The 26,379-nt window shown below is 52.0% G+C and overlaps 1 protein-coding gene across 1 annotated transcript in view; it reads right to left on the bottom strand.

The window, feature by feature from the left end:
* The window catches only part of LOC132389274 (transient receptor potential cation channel subfamily M member 1-like), a gene marked incomplete at its 5' end in the record, with an annotated part of 255,446 nt that overhangs the window by 213,783 nt on the left and 15,284 nt on the right, over positions 1 to 26,379 (bottom strand). The window contains 2 exons of the mRNA XM_059961770.1: positions 5,263 to 5,387; positions 5,832 to 6,045. Of these exons, the coding sequence (XP_059817753.1) occupies positions 5,263 to 5,387; positions 5,832 to 6,045 (339 nt within the window). The remainder of the gene's footprint in view (positions 1 to 5,262; positions 5,388 to 5,831; positions 6,046 to 26,379) is intronic.

The raw sequence follows: 26,379 nt of genomic DNA, 5'->3' as shown, positions 1-26,379 counted from the left end.
CAATATGTACCATGACCTCTGGCTGTTCTCCTTTCTACTTCAGGATATCATGGATGCAATCAGAAACATCCCAGACCTTGGCACCTAGGAGGCAAACTACCATCCATGCTTCTTTCCTGCCTGAGGCATATGATCATGCACTTTGGTGGAAGGAATAAAAACATAGACTATTTTTTGAAATAGAGAGAAAACCTAAGAAAGGATGTGCTGACATAGGGCAGGGTTCAGAGGAGGTTCACAAGAATGATTCTGGGAATGAAAGGGTTATTATATGAGCAGTGCTGATGGCCCTGGGCCTGTACTCATTGGAGTTTAGAAGAATGAGTGGGGATCTCACTGAAACCTATTGAATGTTGAAAGGCCTAGTTGAGTGGATGTGGAGATGGTGTTTCCTATAGTGAGAGATTCTAAGACCAAATGGCACAACCTCAGAATAGAGGGACAACCATTTTGAAAGGAGATGAGCTGGGATTTCTTTAGTCAGAGGGCAGTGAATCTGTGAAATTCGTTGTCATGGACAGCTGTGGAAGCCAGACCATTGGGTATATTTAAAGCAAAGGCTGAGTTTACACGCAGATTGCCGAAGCTATTATAAGAGGAGAGCTTTGTGAGTGTGCAGACTTTGCAGAGGTCCAATCAGTGTAGGAAGCAGAACACTGCAACAAGTTTATTTGCGGGTCAGTAAAGCTAGCATAAAAATAGAGCGGAACATCAGACTTTGACAAGAAGAAGCTGAGGCCAACAAAACAGTTTAAAAGATTTGGTTTTGTTGCCCAGAAAACAGTGCAGGCAGGATAGCAGATATGGCAGTAGAATGCTCCTCCTGTAGGATATGGGAATTCATGGAACTGATGGTCTCCCTGATGACTGCACTTGTGGGAAGTGCAGCTAATGCTATTGGGAAGAGTTTAAACTAGATTTGTAGGCAGAATGGCAGATATACTAACGAGGAATGGCATGGAACCTGATGGTCTCCCTGATGACTACACCTGCAGGAAGTGCAGCCAAGTCCAGCTCATGAAAGACTTCATTATGGGGCTGGAGCTGGAGCTGGATGAACTGAGGATCATCAGGGAGGCAGAGCAATTGATAGATAAGACTTTTGAGCAGGTGGTTACACCCAGGTTGCAGAATTCGGGGAGTAGATGGGTGAACACTAAGAACGGTAAAGTGAGAAGGAAGTGGCCATTCCCCTCAGTAACAGGTATACCCCTTTGAATACTGTTGAGGGAGATGACCTATCTGGGCAAGGCAGCAGTAGCCATACTGTCATTGGCTCTGAGCCTCAGAAGAGTACGGTAAAGTCAAGTGGAGCAGTAGTTATAGGGGACACGATAGTTAGGGGGACAGATAGGAGATTCTGCGGCAGCAAAAGAGATGCCAGGATAGTGTGTTGCCTCTCAGGTGCTAGTGTCCAGAATGTCTCTGAGCAGCTGCAGAATATTCTTGAAGGGGAGGGTGAGCAGCCAGAGGTCATGGTACACGTTGGTACCAATGACATACGCAGGAGTGAGGGAGAGGTCCTGTGCAGTAAGTTTAGGGAGTTAGGAAGGAGGCTGAAGAGAAAGACAATAGACAATAGGTGCAGAAGTAGACCATTCAGCCCTTCGAGCCTGCATCGCCATTTTGAGACCTCCAAGTTGGTAATCTCTGGATTACTCTCAGTGCCACAAGCTAGGAAAGGTCAGAATAGGAAGATAGCACAGATGAATGGGTGGCTGAAGAGATGGTGCAGGGGTCAGGGTTTCAAGTTCTTGAATCATTGAAACCTTTCCTGGGGAAGGGGTGACCTGTACAAGTGGGATGGGTTGCCCTTGAACTGGAGGGGAAGCAATATCCTGGGAGAGAGGCTTGCTAATGCCATTGGGGAGGGTTTAAACTAGATTTGGAGGGTGTGGGAACTAGAGTGAAGAGGCTGAGGATGGGGAGGTTGGAGCACAAGTAGAGGCAGCTTGTAGAGAGTTTGTGAGGAAGGATAGGCAGATGATGGAGCAAAGATGCACTCAGCCTGATGACGTGATGTGTGTATTTTAATGCAAGGTATATCACAAGAAGGTGGATGAACTTAGAGCGTGGATCATTACGTGGAACTATGACTATTATCGCTATTACAGTTTACGAGTACTATTACTATTATGACTACTATGGCTATTACAGAGGCTTGGATGTCTCAGGGACAGGAATGGCTGCTGAGTGTGCCAGTATTTCGATGTTTCAAGGAGAACAGGGAGGAAGGCAAAAATGGTGGGGGCCTGGCATTGCTAATCAGGGGCTGCAGAAAAGGAGGAAGTCATTAAGGGATTGTCTACTGAGTCAGTGTGGGTGGAAGTCAGAAAAAGGAAGGGGGCAATAACTTTACTGGGGTGTTTTTTATAGACCCCTCCAATACTAACAGGGACATTGAGGGGCAGACAGGGAGGCAGATTCTGGAATGGTGCAATAGTAGGGTTGTTGTGATGGAAGATTTTAACTTTTCTAATGTTGATTGGCATCTCCTTAGTGCAAGGGATTTAGATGGGGTGGAGTTTGTTAGGTGTATTCAGGAAGGTTTCTGGACACAATATGTAGATAAGCCAACTAGAGAAGAGGCTGTACTTGATCTGGTATTGGGAAATGAACCTGCTCGGATGTCAGATCTCTCGGTGGGAGAGCATTTTGGAGGTAGCGGTCACAACTCTATCTCCTTCAGCATAGCAATGGAGAGGGACAGAAGCAGACAATTTGGGAAAACATTTTATTAGGGTAGGAGGAAATATGATGCAATTGGGCAGGAACTCAGGAACATAAATTGGGAGCAGATGTTCTCATGGAATTGCACAGAAATATGGCAAATGTTCAGGGAATATTTGCATGGCATCCTGCATAGGTATGCTCCAATGAGTCGACGAAAGGATGGTAGGGTAAAAGAATGTACAAAAAAGTGTACAAAGGATGTAGAAAATCTAGTTACGAAGAAAAGAAAAGCTTACAAAAGGTTCAAGAAACTAGATACTGTTAGAGTTCTTGAAAATTACAAGGATGCCAGGAAGGACCTTAAGAATTAAATTAGGAGAGTTAGAAAGGGCCAATGAGAAGGCCTTGGTGAGCAGGATTAAGGAAAAGCCCAAGGCATTCTACAAGTATGTGAAGAGCAAGAGGATGACTTGTGTGAGAATAGGACCGATCAGAACCGAAAATGTGCATAGAGCAAAAGGAGGTACCTAATGAATACTTTGCTTCAGAATTCACCAGGGAGAAGGACCTTGGAAATTGTGGGGCTGACTTACAGCTGACTGAAACGCATGAATGTATAGATATTAGGATGTAATGGATCTTTTGAAAGGTATTAAGTTAGATAGGTCACTGGGACCGAAGCAGGGGAGGAGATTGCTGAGTCTCTGACGACGATCATCAACAGGGACGGGAGAAGTACCAGAGGATTGGAAGGTTGCAAATGTTGTTCCCTTGTCAAGAAAGGGAGTAGAGGTAACCCTGGAAATTATAGACCAGTGAGTCTTACTTCTGTGGTGGGAAAGTTGTTGAAGATCCTGAGAGGCGGGATTTATGAGCATTTGGAGAGATAGAATCTGATTGGGGATAGTGAGCATGGCTTTGTCAAGCATAGATCATGCCTTATGAACCTGATTGAATTCTTTGAGAATGAAACAAAACACATTGATGAAATAGAGCAGTGGATGTAGTGTATATGGATTTCATAAGGCAGTTGATAAGGCTCCCCATGCGAAACGCATTCAGAAAGTAATGAGACCTTACTTTGTGGATCCAGAATTGGCTTGCCCACAGAAGGCAAAGGGTGATTATAGATGGTTCGTATTCTGCATGGAGGTCAGTGACCAGTGGTGTTTCACAGAGATCTGTTCTGGGACCCCTCCACTTTCTGATTATTATAAATGACTTGAATGAGGAAGTAGAAGGGTGGGTTAGTAAGTTTGCTGATGACACAAAAGTTGGGAGTGTTATGGACAGTGTGGAGAGTTGTCGGCGGTTACAGTGCAACATCAATAGGATACAGAACTGGGCTGAGAAGTGACAGATGGAGTTCAACCCAGGTAGGCGTGAAGTGGTTCATTTCAGTAGGTTAAATTTGAAGACAGAATACAATACTAATGGTAAAACTCTTGGCAGTGTTGGAAGATCAGCAAGATCTTGGGGTCCATGTCCATAGGATACTCAAAGCTGCTGTGCAGGTTGACAGTGTTGTTAAGAAGCCATATATTGGGTTGCCCTTCATCAACCATGGGATTGAGTTCAAGAGCTGTGAGGTAATGTTACAGCTTTATAAGACCTTAGTTAGACCCCACTTAGAGTACTGTGTTCAGTTCTGGTCACCTCACTACAGGAAGGATGTGGAAACCATAGAAAGGGTGCAGAGGAGATTTACAAGGATGTTGCCAGGATTGGAGAACGTGCCTGATGAGAATAGGTTGAGTGAACTTGGCTTTTTCTCCTTGGAGCGATGGAGGATGAGAGGTGACCTGATAGAGGCATTGATCATGTGGATAGCCAGAGGCTTTTTTCCCAGGGCTGAAATGGCTAGCATGACAGGGCATAGTTTTAAGGTGATCGGAAGTAGGTACAAGGTGGATATCAGAGGTAAGTTTTTTACACAGAGAGTGGTGGGTGCATGGAATGCACTGCCAGAAAAAGTGGTAGAGGGCCATACAATAGCACCTTTTAAGAGACTCTTAGATAGGTACATGGAGCTTAGAAAAATAGAGGGCTATAGGGTAGGGAAATTCTAGGCAGTTTCTAGAGAAGGTTACATGGTCAGCACAACATTGCGGGCCGCAGGCCCTGTAATGTGCTATAGATTTCCATGTTTCTATGTTTCAGACTCAATGGGCTGAATAGCCTAATTCTGCTCTTATCACTTATGATCTTATGGTTTGTCTATAAAAGAAGGCATCTCTCAAAGAACCAAACAGAATACGTCAGAGCCTATTACCAACGCGGGAAGGAAAGAATGCAAGTCTTTACAACAGACAGTAAGAACAGACACCACTTTGCATCGTTAACAGTGAAATGAGTTAATTTTAGCTTCACTTTTGGTAATTTTGAACAGTAAACAAGCCAACAACAAAAATCTTCCTCATCATGTTAAACAAGACAGAACAAAAGGAACTGTATATTATATCAAAAAAGAGAGTCCAAGGCATCCAACAGAGAGAAGAATGGTTCTAATGGGAATATGGGGACATTTCTGATCTTTGTCATTTTCATAGTCAATGCTTCTCATCACTAGTTAAAGACTTTCAGACCTACATCTTTCCCAATTAAATCCATCCTGTTTTCCACAATTCCCCAAGGAGCAAATCCAATCGCACAGATCTTTCCCCGGGACTTGGAAGAATGATCTTTCAATGCATCACCCACATGACAGATGACACCTGAAAATGAACAATGAAGAGTTATTGCAGGCCTTGAGAAAATTAGTAAAGTTGGGATGGAGGGAAGAGGAGCGGAGAAGAGATAGGAGGGCAAGAGGATAGAATGGGGAAGTAAAGAGGGAGAGAGAATTGATTAAGGTAGGTTGAGCAAGAGTGGTGGGGTATATGGATGGAGAGAGTTAGAGAGGATAGGATGGGAAGTGGAGGAATCCAGGAGCAAGCAAATGGATGAAAAATAATATATTCATGATGACATTTTCACCATTTAAAACACCAGGAACTCCACTCCTAAGGACTGGTCTTCCAAGCATTGTGACCCTCCAACTCCCAAGTAGCCAGCTTCCAGATTCTTCAGACTATTTGGTCTCCAACGAAATGCAAGGGTCTGCAGGCCAGGAAAATGGATTGAAAATAGATGCCAGAGTCATTATTGTACTTGCTCACCTGTATTAACTCCGGCAGTAAATATCCATGCTCCTGTGGTCATCGCTGCTTTGATCAGGCCCTTTCCAAACACCTGCTTCATCTTAGGCTGCAGCTCGAAGTTCTGAAGACCACCATGAACCGAAATGAGCAGCTTAGGAAGCTCAAGCTCCCACTCTGTGGTCATGAGGTGGAGCAGGAGCTCTGGTTTTGTGTCATAGGAGACACGGATATACTGCAACATACAGTGGAACAGTAAACTAACTCAAAAACATTATACAAACAAATCGTTCACAGATCTTCTAAGGCAGTTGCAATAAACCCCCAAACGCTAGGCATAAAACAAGGGACCTCCTTCGACATATCAGATATACTGAATTTCGCTTGATATCCATAGTGAGACTATTTTCCCTGTTGAGCTGCTGTTTCTTGGAGGAAGATCTTACAGAGGGTTTCCTAAATCAATATGTTGAAGAATAACAAGGGAATGGTCCATTTAAAATCCTGTGTTATATAACAGCAATACTAACCAGGTCTTTAGGAAACATTCATCACAATATCATAACATTTTTAAGACAAATTGAATGTAATTCGAAACTAGGACTTAAATCCTAGAGAACCAAATTACAAAGGCATGAGGCTTGAACTAGTTGTGGTAGATTTGGGAAGTAGTTTCAATAGCAAAGAATCAATTAATACCTGGGTAAAAGTAACATAGAACACTTTAAGACAGGAGTTCCTCAGACCACTCGGTTAATAGTAGGGCTCCATGGCACAAAAAAGGTTGGAAACCCCTGCTTTAAGGAAAAGCAATGAAAGTGGTTCAGCCGCACATGAGAGAATATGGAAATAGCACAGGAAAGGAAATCACCGTGATGTTGCCAAGACCAGAAGGGTTGAGTTATGACAGTGGATAAATGAATCTTAATATATATAATTATGTGATATATCCAAATTTGCCACTGTTGAAAGACAAAGGAGCAAATTAGGCCATTCAGCCCATCAAGTCTGCTCTACCATGGCTGATTTATTATCCTTCTCAACCCCATTCTTCTACCTTCTCCCTGTAATGTCTTGACACCCCTACTAATCAAGAACCTATCAAATTTGGCTTGAAATAGCCTTGTAAATCTGTAAATCTAAGTGGAAGCATGGGCTCTGAGGAAGCTGCAGAAAGGATTCTGGGAGTGAGAATATAAACAGTTCAGTGAATTGGTGAGGACAGGGCAAAAAATTGTGAAGTCATGAGTTGAGCAGAAAGAAATGCAAGTCAGAGTGGTGAGAGACTGAAAGGACCCGGTACACTGTACACTGTCATTTAAAGTTAACATGCAACTACATAAAACAACCAGGAGGGCATGCACTGCTGTTAGTTGGAAGGGGATTTGAGTAGAAAAGTGGAGACATTATTTTCCAGCTACGTACATAGGGACCTGAGGAGGCCACGTTTGGACTAGTTTGCACATATGGACTATATACGTAGGGACCTGATGAGACCATGTATGGACTATATAGAAAGGGAACTGATGAGGCCACGTATGGACTACATACGTAGGGAACTGATGAGGTCACATATGTACTATATACTTAGGGAGCTGATAAGGCCACATATGGTAAACACAAAGTACACAGCAGATGCTGGGGTAAAAACAACACGTACAACAAGCTGGAGGAACTCAGCAAGTTGGGCAGCATCCATGGAAACGAGCAGTTAATGTTTCAGGCTGAGACCCTTTGTCAGGATTGAAGAAGGAGGGGGAAGGGGCCCTATAAAGAGGGTTGGGGGAGGGTGGGAAGGAGAAGGCTGGTAGGTGCCAGGTGAAAACCAATCAGAGGAAAGATCAAGGGGTGGGGGCGGGGAAGCAGGGAGGGGATAGGCAGGAGATGTGAAGAAGGAATGCAAGGGGAAAGCACTTTGGGTAGTAGAAGAAGGTGGAATCATGAGAGAGGTGATAGGCAGCTGGAGAAGGAGGCAGAGTGGAACTGGATGGAGGAAGGGAGGGGGAGGCAATTACTGGAAGTTGGAGAATTCAATGTTCATGCCAAGGGGCTGGAGACTACCCAGACGATATATGAGGTGTTGCTCCTCCAACCTGAGTTTAGCCTCATCATAGCTATAGAGGAGGCCATGAATGGACATATCAGAATGGGAATGTGAAGCAGAGTTGAAGTGGGTGTCAACAGGAGATCCTGTCTGTTGTGGCAGATGGAGCGGAGGTGCTCAACGAAGCGGTCCCCAATCTGCGCCGGGTCTCGCCGATGTAGAGGAGGCCGCACTGGGAGCACTGGATGCAATAGATGACCCCAACCCCAAAGTGAAGTCAAGATGTACAAAAAAGCTGGATGAACTCAGCAGGTCAGGCAGCATCTGTTGAAAGAAGCAGTCAATGTTTCGGGTCGAGACCCTTCGTCAACTTTATTGTACATCTTGATTTGACCACAGCATCTGCAGTATACTTTGTGCTCACAAGTGAAGGACTGTTTGAGGCCCTGAATGGTGGTAAGAGAGGGACAGGTGTAGCACTTATGCTTGCAGGGATAAGTGCCAGGTGGGAGATCCATGGGGAGGGACTTGTAGACCAGGGAGTCGCAGAAGGAATGATGCCTGCAGAAAGTGGAGAGGGGTAGAGAGGGAAAGATGTGCTTAGTGGTGGGGTCCTGTTGACGGTGGCTGAAATTGCAGAGGATAATGTGCTGGATCCAGAGGCTGGTGGGGTGGTAGGTGAGGACAAGGGGAACTTGGTCCCTGCTGTGGTGATGGGAGGATGGGATGAGGGCCGAAGTGCAGGAAATGGAGGAGATGTGGGTGATGATCGCAGAAGGGAAACCAGGATCCTTAAAGTAAGAGGACATTTGAGATGCCCTGAAACGGAAAGCCTCATCCTGGGAGCAGATGCTGTGGAGATGGAGGAACTGGGAATAGGGAATAGCATTTTTGCACTTGGCAGGGTGGGAAGAGGTATAGTCGAGGTAGATAAGAGAGTCAGTGGACAGTCTGTCTCCAGAGATGGAGACTGAGAGATCAAGAAAGGGGAGAGGAAGTGTCCTAGATGGACCAAGTGAATTTGAGGGACCTAATGAGGCCACATTTGGACTACTGTAGTCACGTGCAAAGCGCTACTGAAGAAAACACACGGAGACAGAGAGAGCTGAACTCGGAATGACTTTACTGATACAAAATCGTGCACTTAAATCTCCCCTCCCATGGGTCCCTGCGACCCGTGGGGCGGACGTGACGTCAGAAGGTCCGCCCCAAGCGGACTGCGTGTCTGCCTGTGGCACCCGATAGCGGTTCGAGTCCCCTGTGTGCGGGCCACCACACCACCCCCCCAGAAATGTCCACCGGGGGAGTGGAGCCCCCAGTCTGTGTGCTTGCCTGGGTGGCTGGCCTCGCCAGTGCGGTGCAGGTACCCTCACTGGTTGCTCAGTGTCCAAGTGCGCCGGTTTGAGGCGGTCCACTGTAAAAGTCTCTTCCCGGCCGCCCACCTCCACGACACACGTAGATCCATTGTGCCGGATCACCTTGAAGGGTCCCTCGTACGGCCGCTGTAGCGGTGACCTGTGCATGCCCCTGCGAATAAAAACATACTCACAGTCTCGGAGGTCTTTGGGGTGAAGGATGGCGTGGGACCATGTGTGGAGGTCGGGACCAGTGCCAGGGTCCCTACCTTGTCCCGCAGCCTCGTTAGCACCATTGCTGAAGTTTTTGCCCAACCTCGGGCCTCTGGTACGAACTCGCCTGGGACTGTCGGTGGGGGGGCACTGTAGACCAGTTCCACCAAGGAGATGCCCAGGTCCTGGTAGGACCCAGGGAAGCTCATCTGTCCAGCTGGGGCCCCTGAGGCACGCCATCAGGGCCGACGAGATGCAGGTGGAATCGCTCTACCAAACCTTTGGACTGGGGATGGTACGCTGTGGTGTGATGCAGCTCGGTGCCCAGGAGCTGCACCAGTGCTGTCCACAAACCAGGCGTGAACTGTGCCCCTCTGTCGGAGGTGATGTCCGTTGGGAGGCCGAGCCTGGCGATCCAGTTTGCAATGAGCGTCCTGGCGCAGGACTCAGTGGACGTGTCTGCCAGCGGTACGGCTTCCGGCCATCTGGTGAACCTGTCTACCATGGTAAAGGTATACCTGGGCTTCACATATACACGGTGAACTCCCTTCCCTCGAGGAAGTACCGGAAATGCCAGACAGCCAGGTAGAGCGCTAGCAACTCCCTGTCGAAAGCACTGTACTTCACCTCTGGTGGCCGTAGGTGCCGGCTGAAGAAAGCCAATGGTCGCCACTGGTCCTCAACAAGCTGCTCCAGGACTCCACCGACTACCGTATCAGAAGCGTCAACAGTGAGTGCCGTAGGTACATCGACTCTCGGGTGCACTAGGAGGGCCGCCTTCACCAGCACCTCCTTGGTCTGCTCGAACGCCTCCGCGTCCCGTGCCACTTCTTTGGTCTTGCTGGCCATCAGGCGGAACAAGGGTCTCATGATGTGGGCCACCACCAGCATAAACCGATGAAAAAAGTTGACCATCCCTACGACCTCCTGCAGGCCCTTGACCGTGCTGGGCTTTGGGAACTGGCGGAAGGCCTGGACCTTGACCGGTAGGGGAAATCCACCACATCGGTTGACTCTGCGGCCCAAGAAGTTGATCTCTGTCAGCCCGAACTGGCACTTTGCCGCATTGATTGCCAGTCCGTGGTACCTCAGGCGTTGGCAGAGCTGGCGCAAATGTGCCAAGTGCTCTTGGTGCAAACTGCTGGCCACCAGGATATCATCCAAGTAAATGAAAATGTCCCACCAAGTCCATGAGCCTTTGGAAAGTTTGGGCTGCATTCTTGAGACTGAAAGGCATCCTCAGGAATCCAAACAAGCCGAACGGGGTGATGAGGGCTGTCTTGGGCACGTCGTCAGGGTGCACTGGGATCTGATGGTGTCTCCTGACCATGTCGAGTTTTGAGAAGATGGTTCGCCGTGAAGTCCTGGATGTGGGGTACCAGGTATCTGTCGGCGGTTGTGGCATCATTGAGTCCTCTGTAGTCTCCGCAGGGCCTCCATCCTCCTGCAAACTTGGGCATCGTGTGCAGTGGGGATGCCCATGAGCTGTCTGAGCGGCGTACGATTCCCGGCTCTTCCATCTTACGGAACAACTCCTTGGCGAGGTGGAGCTTATTGGGTGGGAGCCTGCGAGCTCGAGTGTGCAGTGGCAGTCCTTGCGTGGGGATGTGGTGCTGCAAGCCGTGCTTGGGGTCGACTATGGAGAACTGCGGGGTGACTATGGAGGGGAATTCCGCCAACATCCTGGAATTTGTTACCCGAGAGGTTCACAGAATCCAGGTGGAGGGCCGGTAGCTTGGCTTCTCCGAGCTGGAAAGTCTGGAACGTCTCGGTGTGGACAAAACGCCTTTTCGGTCGACCAGGAGGCTGTTGGCTCGTAGGAAATCTGCCCCTAGTAGTGGCAGTGACACCGCTGCCAATGTGAAAGTCCAAGTGAAACTGCTGGACCTGAAATGCAGTGAGATATTTCGCTGAATACGAAATATCTGAGTACGTCTGAGAAATATCTGAGATGTACGAGTACGTCTGAATACTGGTACCATTTGCAGTGGTGAGTTTGGGGCCTGGGACCCCGGTGTCTACCAGGAAGCGCCACCCAGAGTGTCGGTCCCAGTGGCCAGTCGTCGTAGCCATTAGTGATGGCTGGCCCCGGTGTTTTCCAGAAAAGCACATAGTGGACGGCAGCGGCATGTGCCTGAGCCCCATTTTGGTGATAGAAACACCATTTTGTCTTTTTCCCTCCATGGGTCTCGACAGCTTTGGTTGCAGGGCCTGGGCTTTGGGGTGCGCGATCGCAGCTAGGCCAATGGAGGCTGCTCCACGTTGCTTGCTCTGCCAAAGGACATCTGCTTTAGCCGCGACCCTGCGTGGCTCGCTGAAATCCTCACTCGCGAGGAGGAGGCATTTGCTCGAGGAAAGGCTTTTCAAATAAAAGGCACAGCTTATGGCCGTCCATGAGCACCAGCATATCATTCACAAGCTCGGATGGTGTGCGGTCACCCAGGTCGTCCACGTGTAGGAGTTCACAGCGGGAGAGTCCGAAGGTACAGATCAGGAGCAACTTAAACTTAGTGTACTTGTCCTCCCTTGGTGGCTGGTGTAGGAAGTCGATGATCTGCCCTGCCGTCGCCTGGTCGAGCGTGCTGACCATGCAGTAGTACCGCGTGGCGTCAGCAGTAATGTCTCTGATATTGAACTGGGCCTCAGCCTGTTCGAACCAAACGTGGGGCTGAGTGGCCCAGAAAGTCGGGAGCTTCAGAGAGAATGTGCTGTGCAAGTTGCTCAGACCCACGGCTGGTTGCTGAGTCGCCGGTTCCAGATGCCATCTGGAACGTCTGGGTCACCAATGTAGTCACGCGCAAAGCACTACTGAAGAAAACACACGGAGGCAGAGAGAGCTGAACTCGGAATGACTTTACTGATTCAAAATCGCGATGTTATAATCTCCCCTCCCATGGGTCCCTGCGACCCGCGGGGCTGACGTGACGTCAGACTGTCCACAGAAGGTCTGCCCCGAGTGGATCATGCATCTGCCTGCGGTATTCGATGGCGGTTTGAGTCCCGTGTGTGTGGGTCGCCACACTACATAGATAGGGACCTGATGAGACCACGTACGGACTATGTATGTAGGGATCTGATGAGACCACATGTGGACTATGTATGTAGGGATCTGATGAGGCCACATGTGGACTATGTATGTAGGGATCTGATGAGACCACATGTGGACTATGTATGTAGGGATCTGATGAGACCACATGTGGACTATGTATATAGGGATCTGATGAGGCCACATGTGGACTATGTATGTAGGGACCTGATGAGACCACGTACGGACTATGTATGTAGGGATCTGATGAGACCACATGTGGACTATGTATGTAGGGATCTGATGAGACCACATGTGGACTATGTATATAGGGATCTGATGAGGCCACGTGTGGACTAGTTTTCTCGAGTACAGTCTCCCTATTAAAGGAGCCAGAGACTTTACTGCGTTGGTGCAGTTAACCTTCACCAGATTGGAATGGAGATGTGAAGAAAACTACAGAGAACAGCTACAATCTGTCGGAGGAAGTCAGTGGTCAGGCAGCATCTATGTACAGAAGAGGGATGAAAGTTTCAACAGTAAGTTTCAGCCACAAATACTTCCTGACCTGTCGTGTTCCCCCAGCTGTTTGTTTTTCATCTAGTTATTCCTGAATGATAAATCTGCAGTGGATTTAGTGACTGGCTGTATTCAAATCTGAGATCAAAGATATTGAGAAATGGAGGATATTGGATTAGTGCAGGAAAGTGGCACTGAGGTAGAACTACAAGTTCTAGTGCAATGTCACATCAGGTGTGAGGGGTTGATTGGCCTTTGTGTACTTCTGTTTCATCCTGTGGACAACCTCTCCCTCCCTCACAAACACATTCAGCCCACTTCCAGCTCCATCCAACCCTCTGTCCTTCAATTTTGGTTCCATCATTCAGCTCTTACACAGCCCCACCCCTATCTCTGTTTCCATCTAAATCAGCACTGATTCCCAATCGTTCAGCAAAACTTCATTTGCCATATTAATTATGTTTACAAATGTCTAGGTTACACCTCAGCGCATTGGGGTGATCTGGGGAGAGGAGACACTCCACCTCGTCAGGGAGATAGAGAGAGGAGACACTCCACAACGTCGGGGAGATAAAGAGAGGAGACACTCCACCTCGTCGGGGAGATAGAGAGAGGAGACACTCCACCTCGTCGGGGAGATAGAGAGAGGAGACACTCAACTTCATCAGAGAGATAGAGAGAGGGGGAAAACACTCCATCTCGACAGGGTAATGGAGGGAGGAGACACTCCACCTCATCAGGGAGATAGAGAGAGGAGACACTCCACCTCGTTGGGGAGATAGAGAGAGGAGACACTCCACCTCGTCGGGGAGATAGAGAGAGGAGACACTCAACTTCATCAGAGAGATAGAGAGAGGGGGAAAACACTCCATCTCGACAGTGTAATGGAGGGAGGAGACACTCCACCTCGTCAGGGAGATAGAGAGAGGGGGGAGACACTCCACCTCATCAGGGAGATAGAGAGAGGAGACACTCCACCTGGTCGGGGAGATAGAGAGAGGAGACACTCCACAACGTCGGGGAGATAGAGAGAGGAGACACTCCACCTCGTCGGGGAGATAGAGAGAGGAGACACTCCACCTCGTCGGGGAGATAGAGAGAGGAGACACTCCACCTCGTCGGGGATATAGAGGGAGGAGACACTCCACCTCGTCAGGGAGATAGAGGGAGGAGTGTGGTGAACTATGTGCCTGTCGGGACACGCCCCCTGCTGACTGCTCCTGTGGCTCCTCCCACAGGCCCCTGTATAAAGGAGATCTGAGGCCTGACGCTCGGCCTCAGTCTCCAGAACATTGTATGATAGACACTCACTCCTGTTTCCTTCTTCCAGTCAATAAAAGCCGATATCTCGCCTTACGTCTCAGTGTGAGTTATTGATGGTGCATCGACCAGCTGTACACCCTTCATGCACAACTTTGCCATCCGGGGGTCACCCGATTTTACCATTTTGTGAAAGCTCGGAACCTGCCATACTCCCTGGAGGACATCAGGACGATGACCAGGGACTGCCAAATTTGCGCTGAGTGCAAACCGCACTTCTACCGTCCTGACACGGCGCAACTTGTCAAGGCCACCCGCCCTATTGAGCGACTGAGTGTTGACTTTAAGGGCCCCCTTCCCTCCACTGACCGCAATGTCTATTTTCTCAGTGTTATCGACGAGTACTCACGGTTCCCCTTTGCCATCCCCTGCCCCGACACCACTGCCACGTCCGTCATAAAAGCCCTGCGCCAGCTCTTCACTCTGTTCGGGTATCCCTGCTATATCCACAGTGATAGAGGGTCCTCCTTTATGAGTGAGGAGCTGCGCCAGTACTTGCTAGCTAGGGGCATTGCTACCAGTCGGACCACGAGTTATAATCCCCGGGGTAATGGCCAGGTGGAGCGGGAGAATGCCACAGTGTGGAAGGCCACACTTTTAGCCCTTAAGTCAAAAGGGTTGCCGGTCTCTCGATGGCAGGAGGTCCTCCCTGAGGCACTGCACTCTATCCGCTCTCTGTTATGTACGTCCACCAATGCCACCCCTCACAAACGCCTATTCTCTTTTCCCAGGAAGTCTGTCACTGGGACCACCCTACCAGTTTGGCTGACGTCCCGGGGCCAGTGCTGCTCCGGAAACATGTGAGGAGTAATAAATACTCCCCGCTGGTAGAGAGGGTTCACCTTCTACATGCGAACCCCCAGTATGCCTACATGGTCTTACCTGATGGGCGGGAGGACACGGTCTCCATCCGCGACCTAGCACCCGCAGGTGCAGCAGACCACTACCCTGAAGACTCTCCGGTAACTATGAACCCTGCACCAGAGGTGACACCGTGCTCACCAGGCCCTACACAGACTCCTCACGACCCTTATATACCGGGCGTTTCGTACGCATTTATACCAGGTGCCTCGCACATGCATGAGCTGGAACCAGCACAACCTCCGTCCCCTGTGCAATCACCAATGTTGCCGGCATCTAGGCAGTCACAGCCGGTGCTACGTAGATTGCAGCGACAGATTCGACCACCTGATAGACTTGACTTGTAAGAAACTTCGCCACATGAGGACTCTTTCAAACGAAGGGGGGGTGAATGTGGTGAACTATGTGCCTGTCGGGACACGCCCCCTGCTGACTGCTCCTGTGGCTCCTCCCACAGGCCCCTGTATAAAGGCGATCTGAGGCCTGACGCTCGGCCTCAGTCTCCAGAACATTGTATGATAGACACTCACTCCTGTTTCCTTCTTCCAGTCAATAAAAGCCGATATCTCGCCTTACGTCTCAGTGTGAGTTATTGATGGTGCATCAAGGAGACACTCCACCTCGTCAGGGAGATAGCGAGAGGGGGAGACACTCCACCTCATCAGCGTAATGGAGGGAGGGTGGAGACACTCCACCTGGTCTGGGAGATAGAGAGAGGGGGGAGACACTCCACCTCGTTGGGCAGATAGAGAGAGAAGACACTCCACCTCGTCGGGGAGATAGAGAGAGGGGGAAAACACTCCATCTCGACAGGGAGATAGAGAGAGAGAGGAGACACTCCACCTCATCAGCGTAATGGAGGGAGGGTGGAGACACTCCACCTCGTCGGGGAGATAGACAGAGGAGACACTCCACCTCGTCAGGGAGATAGAGCGAGGGGACACTCCACCTCGTCGGGGAGATAGAGAGAGGAGAAACTACACCTCATCAGGGTAATGGAGGGAGGAGACACTCCACCTCGTCAGGGAGATAGAGAGAGGAGAAACTACACCTCATCAGGGTAATGGAGGGAGGAGACACTCCACCTCGTCAGGGAGATAGAGAGAGGGGACACTCCACCTCGTCGGGGAGATAGAGGGTGGAGACACTCCACCTCGTCAGTGAGACCCGGAGTGGGGAGACAATCTACCTCGTTGGGGAGACAGAGAGAGTGGGAACACACTGCACCTTGTCAGGCAGACCAAGAGGGTGGAGACACTCCACCTCGTCAGGGTAATAGAGGGAGGGGGTAGACACTCCACCTCGTCAGGGAGATAGTGAGAGGAGACATTCCACCTCGTCAGGGAGATAGATAGAGGGGAGAGACACCAACTCGTCAGGGTAATAGAGGGAGGAGAGACTCCATCTCATCAGTGAAATAGAGAGAGGAGACACTCCACCTTGTCAGGGTAATAGAGAGAGGGGGTAGACACTCCACGTCATCAGGGAGACAGAGAGAGGGGGGAGACACTCCACCTCGTCAGGGAGATAGAAAGAGCGGGGAGACACTCCACCTCGTCAGGGAGATAGAAAGAGGGGGGAGACACTCCACCTCGTCAGGGAGATAGAAAGAGGGGGGAGACACTCCACCTCGTCAGGGAGATAGAAAGAGGGGGGAGACACTCCACCTCGTCAGGGAGATAGAGGGGGGGGGGAGACACTCCACCTCGTCAGGGAGACAGAGAGAGTAGGGGAGACACTCCATCTCGTTAGCATAGTAGAGAGAGGGGGGAGACAATCCACGTCATCAGGGAGATAGAGAGAGGGGGGAGACACTCCATCTCGTTAGGGCGATAGAGAGAGGGGGGAGACACTCCACCTCGTCAGGGAGATAGAGAGAGGGCGGGAGACAATCCACCTCGTTAGCGTAGTAGAGAGAGGGGGGAGACATTCCACCTCGTTAGCGCAGTAGAGAGAGGGGGGAGACATTCCACCTCGTTAGGGTAATAGAGAGAGGGGGGAGACATTCCACTTCGTCAGGGAGAAAGTGAGAGGGGGGAGACACTCCACCTCGTCGGGGAGATAGAGAGAGGGGGGAGACACTCCACCTCATCAGGGAGAGGGTGGAGACACTCCACCTCGTCGGGGAGTCAGAAAGAGGAGACACTCCACCTCGTCAGAGAGATAGACAGAGGGGGGAGTCAGACCACCTCATCAGGGTAAAGGAGGGAGGAGACAATCCACGTCATCAGGGAGATAGAGAGGGGGGGGGAGACACTTCGCCTCGTCAGGGAGATAGAGAGGGGGGGGAGACACTCCACCTCGTCAGGGAGATAGTGAGAGGGGGGAGACACTCCACCTCGTCAGGGAGATAGAGAGAGAGAGGAGACACTGCACCTCGTCGGGGAGTTAGAGAGAGTGTAGAGAGACTACCTCATCAGGGTAATAGAGGGAGGAGACACTCCACGTCATCAGGGAGATAGAGAGGGGGGAGACACTCCACCTCGTCAGGGTAATAGAGAGAGGGGGGAGACACTCCACCTTGTCAGGGAGACAGAGAGAGGGGGGAGACATTCCACCTCGTTAGGGTAATAGAGGGAGGAGACACTCCACGTCATCAGGGAGATAGAGAGGGGAGGAGACACTCCACGTCATCAGGGAGATAGAGAGAGGGGGGAGACACTCCACCTCGTCAGGGAGATAGAGAGAGGGGGGAGACACTCCACCTCGTCAGGGTAATAGAGAGAGGGGGGAGACACTCCACCTTGTCAGGGAGACAGAGAGAGGGGGGAGACATTCCACCTCGTTAGGGTAATAGAGGGAGGAGACACTCCACGTCATCAGGGAGATAGAGAGGGGAGGAGACACTCCACGTCATCAGGGAGATAGAGAGAGGGGGGAGACACTCCACCTCGTCAGGGAGATAGAGAGAGGGGGGAGACACTCCACCTCGTCAGGGTAATAGAGAGAGGGGGGAGACACTCCACCTTGTCAGGGAGACAGAGAGAGGGGGGAGACACTCCACCTCGTTAGGGTAATAGAGGGAGGAGACACTCCACGTCATCAGGGAGATAGAGAGGGGAGGAGACACTCCACGTCATCAGGGAGATAGAGAGAGGGGGGAGACACTCCACCTCGTCAGGGAGATAGAGAGAGGGGGGGAGAAACTCTGCCTCGTCAGGGAGATAGCAAGAGGGGGGAGACACTCTGCCTCGTCAGGGTAATAGAGGGAGGAGACACTCCACCTCGTCAGGGAGACAGAGAGAGGGGGGAGACACTCCACCTGGTCAGGGAGATAGAGAGAGGGGAGAGACACCAACTCGTCAGGGTAATAGAGAGAGGAGACACTCCACCTCATCCGGAAGTTAAGGACAGGAGACAATCCACCTCGTCAGGGAGATAGCGAGAGGGGGAGACACTCCACGTCATCAGGGAGATAGAGAGAGGGGGGAGACACTCCGCCTCGTCAGGGAGATAGAGAGATGGGGGAGACAATCCACCTCGTCAGGGAGAGAGAGAGAGGGGGGAGACACTCCACCTCATCGGGAAGTTAAGGAGAGGAGACACTCCACGTCATCAGGGAGATAGAGAGAGGAGACACCACCTCGTTAGGGAGATAGAGAGAGGAGACACTCCACCTCGTCGGGGTAATAGAGAGAGGGGGAGACACTGCACCTCGTTAGCGTAGTTGACAGATGGGTGAGACATTCCACCTCCTCAGGAAGACAGAGAGAGGGGGGAGACATTCCACCTCGTTAGGGTAATAGAGAGATGGGGGAGACACTCCACCTCGTCAGGGAGATAGAGAGAGGGGGGAGACACTCCACCTCGTCAGGGAGATAGAGAGAGTGGGGGAGACACTCCACCTCGTTAGCGTAGTAGAGAGAGGGGGGAGACATTCCACCTCGTTAGGGTAATAGAGAGAGGGGGGAGACACTCCACCTCGTCAGGGTAATAGAGAGAGGGGGAGACACTGCACCTCGTTAGGGAGATAGAGAGAGGAGACACTCCACCTCGTCGGGGTAATACAGAGAGGGGGAGACACTGCACCTCGTTAGGGAGATAGAGAGAGGAGACACACCACCTCGTCGGGGTAATAGAGAGAGGGGGGAGACACTCCGCCTCATCAGGGTAATAGAGAGATGGTGGAGACACTCCGCCTCATCAGGGTAATAGAGAGATGGGGGAGACACTCCGCCTCGTCAGGGTAATAGAGAGAGGGGGGAGACACTCCACATCGTTAGCGTAGTAGAGAGAGGGGGAGACATTCCACCTCCTCAGGAAGACAGAGAGAGGGGGGAGACACTCCACCTCGTCAGGGAGAAAGAGAGAGTGGGGACACCACCTCATCAGGGAGATAGAGAGAGGGGAGAGACACTCCACCTCATCAGGGAGATAGAGAGAGGGGGGAGACACTCCACATCATCAGGGTGAGGGGGGAGACACTCCACCTCATCAGGGAGAAAGAGAGAGTGGGGACACCACCTCATCAGGGAGATAGAGAGAGGGGAGAGACACTCCACCTCGTCAGGGAGACAGAGAGATGGGGGAGACACTCCACCTCGTCAGGGCGATAGAGAGAGGAGACACTCCACCTCGTCAGGGCGATAGAGAGAGGGGGGAGACACTCCACCTCGTCAGGGAGACCCAGAGTGGGGAGACAATCTACCTCGTTGGGGAGACAGAGAGAGTGGGAACACACTGCACCTTGTCAGGGAGACCAAGAGGGTGGAGACACACCACCTCGTCAGGGTAATAGAGAGAGGGGGTAGACACTCCACGTCATCAGGGAGACAGAGAGAGAGGGAGGAGACACTCCACCTCGTCAGGGAGAGAGAGAGAGGGGGGAGACACTCCACCTCATCAGGGTAATAGAGAGAGGAGACACTCCACCTCATCGGGAAGTTAAGGAGAGGAGACAATCCACGTCATCAGGGAGATAGAGAGAGGGGGGAGACACTCCACCTCGTCAGGGTAATAGAGAGAGGAGACACTCCACCTCATCGGGAAGTTAAGGAGAGGAGACAATCCACGTCATCAGGGAGATAGAGAGAGGGGGGAGACACCAACTCGTCAGGGTAATAGAGAGAGGAGACACTCCACCTCGTCAGGGAGATAGAGAGAGGGGGGACACCACCTCATCAGGGAGATAGAGAGAGGGGGGAGACACTCCACGTCATCAGGGAGAGGGGGGAGACACTCCACCTCGTCAGGGCGATAGAAAGAGGAGACACTCCACCTCGTCAGGGTGATAGAGAGAGGGGGGGGGGGAGACACTCCACCTCGTCAGGGAGATAGAGAGAGGGGGGAGACACTCCACCTCGTCAGGGAGATAGAGAGAGGGGGGAGACACTCCGCCTCGTCAGGGAGATAGAGAGAGGGGGGAGACACTCCGCCTCGTCAGTGAGACCCAGAGTGGGGAGACAATCTACCTCGTTGGGGAGACAGAGAGAGTGGGAACACACTGCACCTTGTCAGGGAGACCAAGAGGGTGGAGACACACCACCTCGTCAGGGTAATAGAGGGAGGGGGGAGACACTCCACCTCGTCAGGGCGATAGAGAGAGGGGGGGGAGACACTCCACCTCGTCAGGGAGATAGAGAGAGGAGACACTCCACCTCGTCAGGGCGATAGAGAGAGGGGGGAGACACTCCACCTCGTCAGGGAGACCCAGAGTGGGGAGACAATCTACCTCGTTGGGGAGACAGAGAGAGTGGGAACACACTGCACCTTGTCAGGGAGACCAAGAGGGTGGAGACACACCACCTCGTCAGGGTAATAGAGAGAGGGGGTAGACACTCCACGTCATCAGGGAGACAGAGAGAGAGGGAGGAGACACTCCACCTCGTCAGGGAGAGAGAGAGAGGGGGGAGACACTCCACCTCGTCAGGGTAATAGAGAGAGGAGACACTCCACCTCATCGGGAAGTTAAGGAGAGGAGACAATCCACGTCATCAGGGAGATAGAGAGAGGGGGGAGACACTCCACCTCGTCAGGGTAATAGAGAGAGGAGACACTCCACCTCGTCAGGGAGATAGAGAGAGGGGGGAGACACTCCACCTCGTCAGGGAGAAAGAGAGAGGGGGGACACCACCTCATCAGGGAGATAGAGAGAGGGGAGAGACACTCCACCTCATCAGGGAGATAGAGAGAGGGGGGAGACACTCCACCTCATCAGGGAGATAGAGAGAGGGGGGAGACACTCCACGTCATCAGGGAGAGGGGGGAGACACTCCACCTCGTCAGGGCGATAGAAAGAGGGGGGGGGGAGACACTCCACCTCGTCAGGGAGATAGAGAGAGGGGGGAGACATTCCACCTCGTCAGGGCGATAGAAAGAGGAGACACTCCACCTCGTCAGGGCGATAGAGAGAGGGGGGGGGGAGACACTCCACCTCGTCAGGGAGATAGAGAGAGGGGGGAGACACTCCACCTCGTCAGGGAGATAGAGAGAGGGGGGAGACACTCCGCCTCGTCAGGGAGATAGAGAGAGGGGGGAGACACTCCGCCTCGTCAGTGAGACCCGGAGTGGGGAGACAATCTACCTCGTTGGGGAGACAGAGAGAGTGGGAACACACTGCACCTTGTCAGGGAGACCAAGAGGGTGGAGACACACCACCTCGTCAGGGTAATAGAGGGAGGGGGTAGACACTCCACCTCGTCAGGGAGAGAGAGAGAGGGGGGAGACACTCCACCTGGTCGGGGAGATAGAGAGAGGGGGCAGACACTCCACCTCGTCAGGGTAATAGAGAGAGGAGACACTCCACCTCATCGGGAAGTTAAGGAGAGGAGACACTCCACGTCATCAGGGAGATAGAGAGAGGGGGGAGACACTCCACCTCGTCGGGGAGTCAGAGAGAGGAGACACTCCACGTCATCAGGGAGATAGAGAGAGGGGGGAGACACCAACTCGTCAGGGTAATAGAGAGAGGAGACACGCCACCTCGTCGGGGTAATAGAGAGAGGGGGAGACACTGCACCTTGTTAGGGAGATAGAGAGAGGAGACACTCCACCTCGTCGGGGTAATAGAGAGAGGGGGGAGACACTCCGCCTCGTCAGGGTAATAGAGAGATGGTGGAGACACTCCGCCTCGTCAGGGTAATAGAGAGATGGGGGAGACACTCCGCCTCGTCAGGGTAATAGAGAGAGGGGGGAGACACTCCACATCGTTAGCGTAGTAGAGAGAGGGGGAGACATTCCACCTCCTCAGGAAGACAGAGAGAGGGGGGAGACACTCCACCTCGTAAGGGAGATAGAGAGAGGAGACACTCCACCTCGTCAGGGAGATAGAGAGAGGAGACACTCCACCTCGTCAGGGAGATAGCGAGAGGGGGGGAGACACTCCGCCTCGTCAGGGAGATAGAGAGAGGGGGGAGACACTCCACCTCATTAGGGTAATAGAGAGAGGGGAGAGACACCAACTCGTCAGGGTAATAGAGAGAGGAGACACTCCACCTCATCCGGAAGTTAAGGACAGGAGACAATCCACCTCGTCAGGGAGAAAGAGAGAGGGGGGAGACACTCCACCTCATCAGGGAGATAGAGAGAGGGGGGAGACACTCCGCCTCTTCAGGGAGATAGCGAGAGGGGGGAGACACTCCGCCTCGTCAGGGAGATAGCGAGAGGGGGGAGACACTCCACCTCGTCAGGGAGATAGAGAGAGGAGACACTCCACATCGTCAGGGTGATAGAGAGAGGAGACACTCCACCTCGTCAGGGAGATAGCGAGAGGGGGGAGACACTCTGCCTCGTCAGGGAGATAGAGAGAGGGGGGAGACACTCCACCTCGTCGGGGAGACAGAAAGAGGGGGGAGACACTCCACCTCGTCAGGGAGATAGAGAGAGGGGGGAGACACTCCACCTCATCAGGGTAATAGAGGGAGGAGACACTCCACGTCATCAGGGAGATAGAGAGAGGAGACACTCCACCTCGTCAGGGTAATAGAGAGAGGAGACACTCCACCTCATCAGGGTAATAGAGAGAGGAGACACTCCACCTCATCGGGAAGTTAAGGAGAGGAGACAATCCACCACGTTAGGGAGAAAGAGAGAGGGGGGAGACACTCCACGTCATCAGGGAGATAGAGAGAGAGAGGAGACACCACGTCATCAGGGAGATAGAGAGAGGGGGAGACACTGCACCTCGTTAGGGAGATAGAGAGAGGAGACACTCCACCTCGTCGGGGTAATAGAGAGAGGGGGAGACACTGCACCTCGTTAGGGAGATAGAGAGAGGAGACACTCCAACTCGTCGGGGTAATAGAGAGAGGGGGGAGACACTCCACCTCGTCAGGGAGATAGAGAGAGGGGGGAGACTCTCCACCTCGTCAGGGTAATAGAGAGAGGGGGGAGACACTCCACCTCGTCAGGGTAATAGAGAGAGGGGAGGAGACACTCCACCTCGTCAGGGTAATAGAGAGAGGGGGGGAGACACTCCACCTCATCCGGGTAATAGAGAGAGGGGGGAGACACTCCATCTCGTTAGGGTAATAGAGAGAGGGGGGAGACACTCCACCTCGTCAGGGAGATAGAGAGAGGGGGGAGACTCTCCACCTCGTCAGGGTAATAGAGAGAGGGGGGGAGACACTCCACCTCGTCAGGGTAATAGAGAGAGGGGGGGAGACACTCCATCTCGTTAGGGTAATAGAGAGAGGGGGGAGACACTCCACCTCGTCAGGGAGATAGCGAGAGGGGGGAGACACTCCACCTCGTCAGGGAGATAGCGAGAGGAGACACTCCACCTCGTCAGGGAGATAGCGAGAGGAGACACTCCACCTCGTCAGGGAGATAGCGAGAGGAGACACTCCACCTCGTCAGGGAGATAGCGAGAGGGGGGAGACACTCCATCTCGACAGGGAGATAGAGAGAGGGGGGAGACACACCACCTCGTCAGGGAGATAGAGAGAGGAGACACTCCACCTCGTCAGGGAGATAGCGAGAGGGGGGAGACACTCCATCTCGTCAGGGAGATAGTGAGAGGAGACACTCCACCTCGTCAGGGAGATAGCGAGAGGAGACACTCCACCTCGTCAGGGAGATAGCGAGAGGAGACACTCCACCTCGTCAGGGAGATAGCGAGAGGAGACACTCCACCTCGTCAGGGAGATAGCGAGAGGAGACACTCCACCTCGTCAGGGAGATAGCGAGAGGGTGAGACACTCCATCTCGTTAGGGTAATAGAGAGAGGGGGGAGACACACCACCTCGTCAGGGAGATAGAGAGAGGGGGGAGACACTCCACCTCGTTAGGGTAATAGAGAGAGGGGGAGACACTCCACCTCGTCAGGGAGATAGCGAGAGGGGGGAGACACTCCACCTCGTCAGGGAGATATAAAGTGGAGACACTCTGTGGTGAACTCTGTGCCTGTCTGGACACACCCCCTGCTGACTGCTCCTGTGGCTCCTCCCACAGGCCCCTGTATAAAGGAGATCTGAGGCCTGACGCTCAGCCTCAGTCTCCAGAACATTGTATGATGGACACTCACTCCTGGTTCCTTCTTCCAGTCAATAAAAGCCGATATCTCGCCTTACGTCTCAGTGTGAGTTATTGATGGTGCATCACAGTCCACCTCGTCAGGGTACTAGAGAGGGGGGAGACACTCCACCTCGTCGGGGAGATAGAGAGAGGAGGGGGAGACACTCCACCTCGTCAGGGAGATAGAGAGAGGGGGGAGACACTCCACCTCGTCAGGGAGATAGAGAGAGGGGGGAGACACTCCACCTCGTCAGGGTACTAGAGAGAGGGGGGAGACACTCCACCTCGTCGGGGAGATAGAGGGGGGGGGGACACTCCACCTCGTCAGGGAGATAGAGAGAGGAGACACTCCACCACATCTGGGTAATAGAGGGAGGAGACACTCCACCTGGTCTGGGAGATAGAAAGAGGTGGGGAGACACTCCACCTCATCAAGGAGATAGAGAGAGGGGGGAGACACTCCACCTCGTTGGGGTAACAGAGAGAGGGGGGAGACACTCCACCTCGTTGGGGTAACAGAGAGAGGGGGGAGACACTCCACCTTGTCTGGGAGTTGAGGAAGGTCAGACATTCACAATTTTTTAAATAAGCCCTCAGTTGAAGTACTGTCAAGGATATATTCCGAGGCAGACATTCCAAATCGTCCAGAAGAAAAACAGGGGAAAATATTCCAACAGATCAGGGAGATAGACAATAGACAATAGACAATAGGTGCAGAAGTAGACCATTTGGCCCCTCGAGTCTGCACCACCATTCTGAGATCATGGCTGATCATTCACTATCAATACCCAGTCCCTGCCTTGTCCCCATACAGTCCTTTCGTCAAGGGGATATAGAGGGGCATACAGACCCTTCACCCAAGAGATATAAGGGGCAGACAGTCCATTCATCCAGGCAATATAGAGGGGCAGACAGTCCATTCATCCAGGGAATATAGAGGGGAAGACAGTCCATTCATCCAGGGAATATAGAGGGGAAGACAGTCCATTCATCCAGGCAATATAGAGGGGCAGACAGTCCATTCATCCAGGCAATATAGAGGGGAAGACAGTCCATTCATCCAGGCAATATAGAGGGGCAGACAGTCCATTCATCCAGGGAATATAGAGGGGAAGACAGTCCATTCATCCAGGGAATATAGAGGGTCAGACAGTCCATTCAGCCAGGGAATATAGAGGGGAAGACAGTCCATTCATCCAGGCAATATAGAGGGGAAGACAGTCCATTCATTCAGGGAATATAGAGGGGAAGACAGTCCATTCATCCAGGCAATATAGAGGGGCAGACAGTCCATTCATCCAGGCAATATAGAGAGGCAGACAGTCCATTCATCCAGGGAATATAGAGGGGCAGACAGTCCATTCATTCAGGGAATATAGAGGGGCAGACAGTCCATTCAGCCAGGCAATATAGAGGGGCAGACAGTCCATTCATCCAGGCAATATAGAGGGGCAGACAGTCCATTCATCCAGGGAATATAGAGGGGAAGACAGTCCATTCATCCAGGCAATATAGAGGGGAAGACAGTCCATTCATCCAGGGAATATAGAGGGGAAGACAGTCCATTCATCCCTGGAATATAGAGGGGCAGACAGTCCATTCATCCAGGCAATATAGAGGGGCAGACAGTCCATTCATCCAGGGAATATAGAGAGGCAGACAGTCCATTCATCCCTGGAATATAGAGGGACAGACAGTCCATTCATCCAGGGAATATAGAGGGGCAGACAGTCCATTCATCCAGGGAATATAGAGGGGCAGACAGTCCATTCATCCCTG

The sequence above is a fragment of the Hypanus sabinus genome, unplaced genomic scaffold (genome assembly GCF_030144855.1).
Source record: "Hypanus sabinus isolate sHypSab1 unplaced genomic scaffold, sHypSab1.hap1 scaffold_521, whole genome shotgun sequence".
NCBI classification, from domain to species: Eukaryota; Metazoa; Chordata; class Chondrichthyes; order Myliobatiformes; family Dasyatidae; genus Hypanus; species Hypanus sabinus.
Note: the sequence above shows the minus strand (reverse complement) of the source record. Positions and strands in the feature narration are given on the sequence as shown.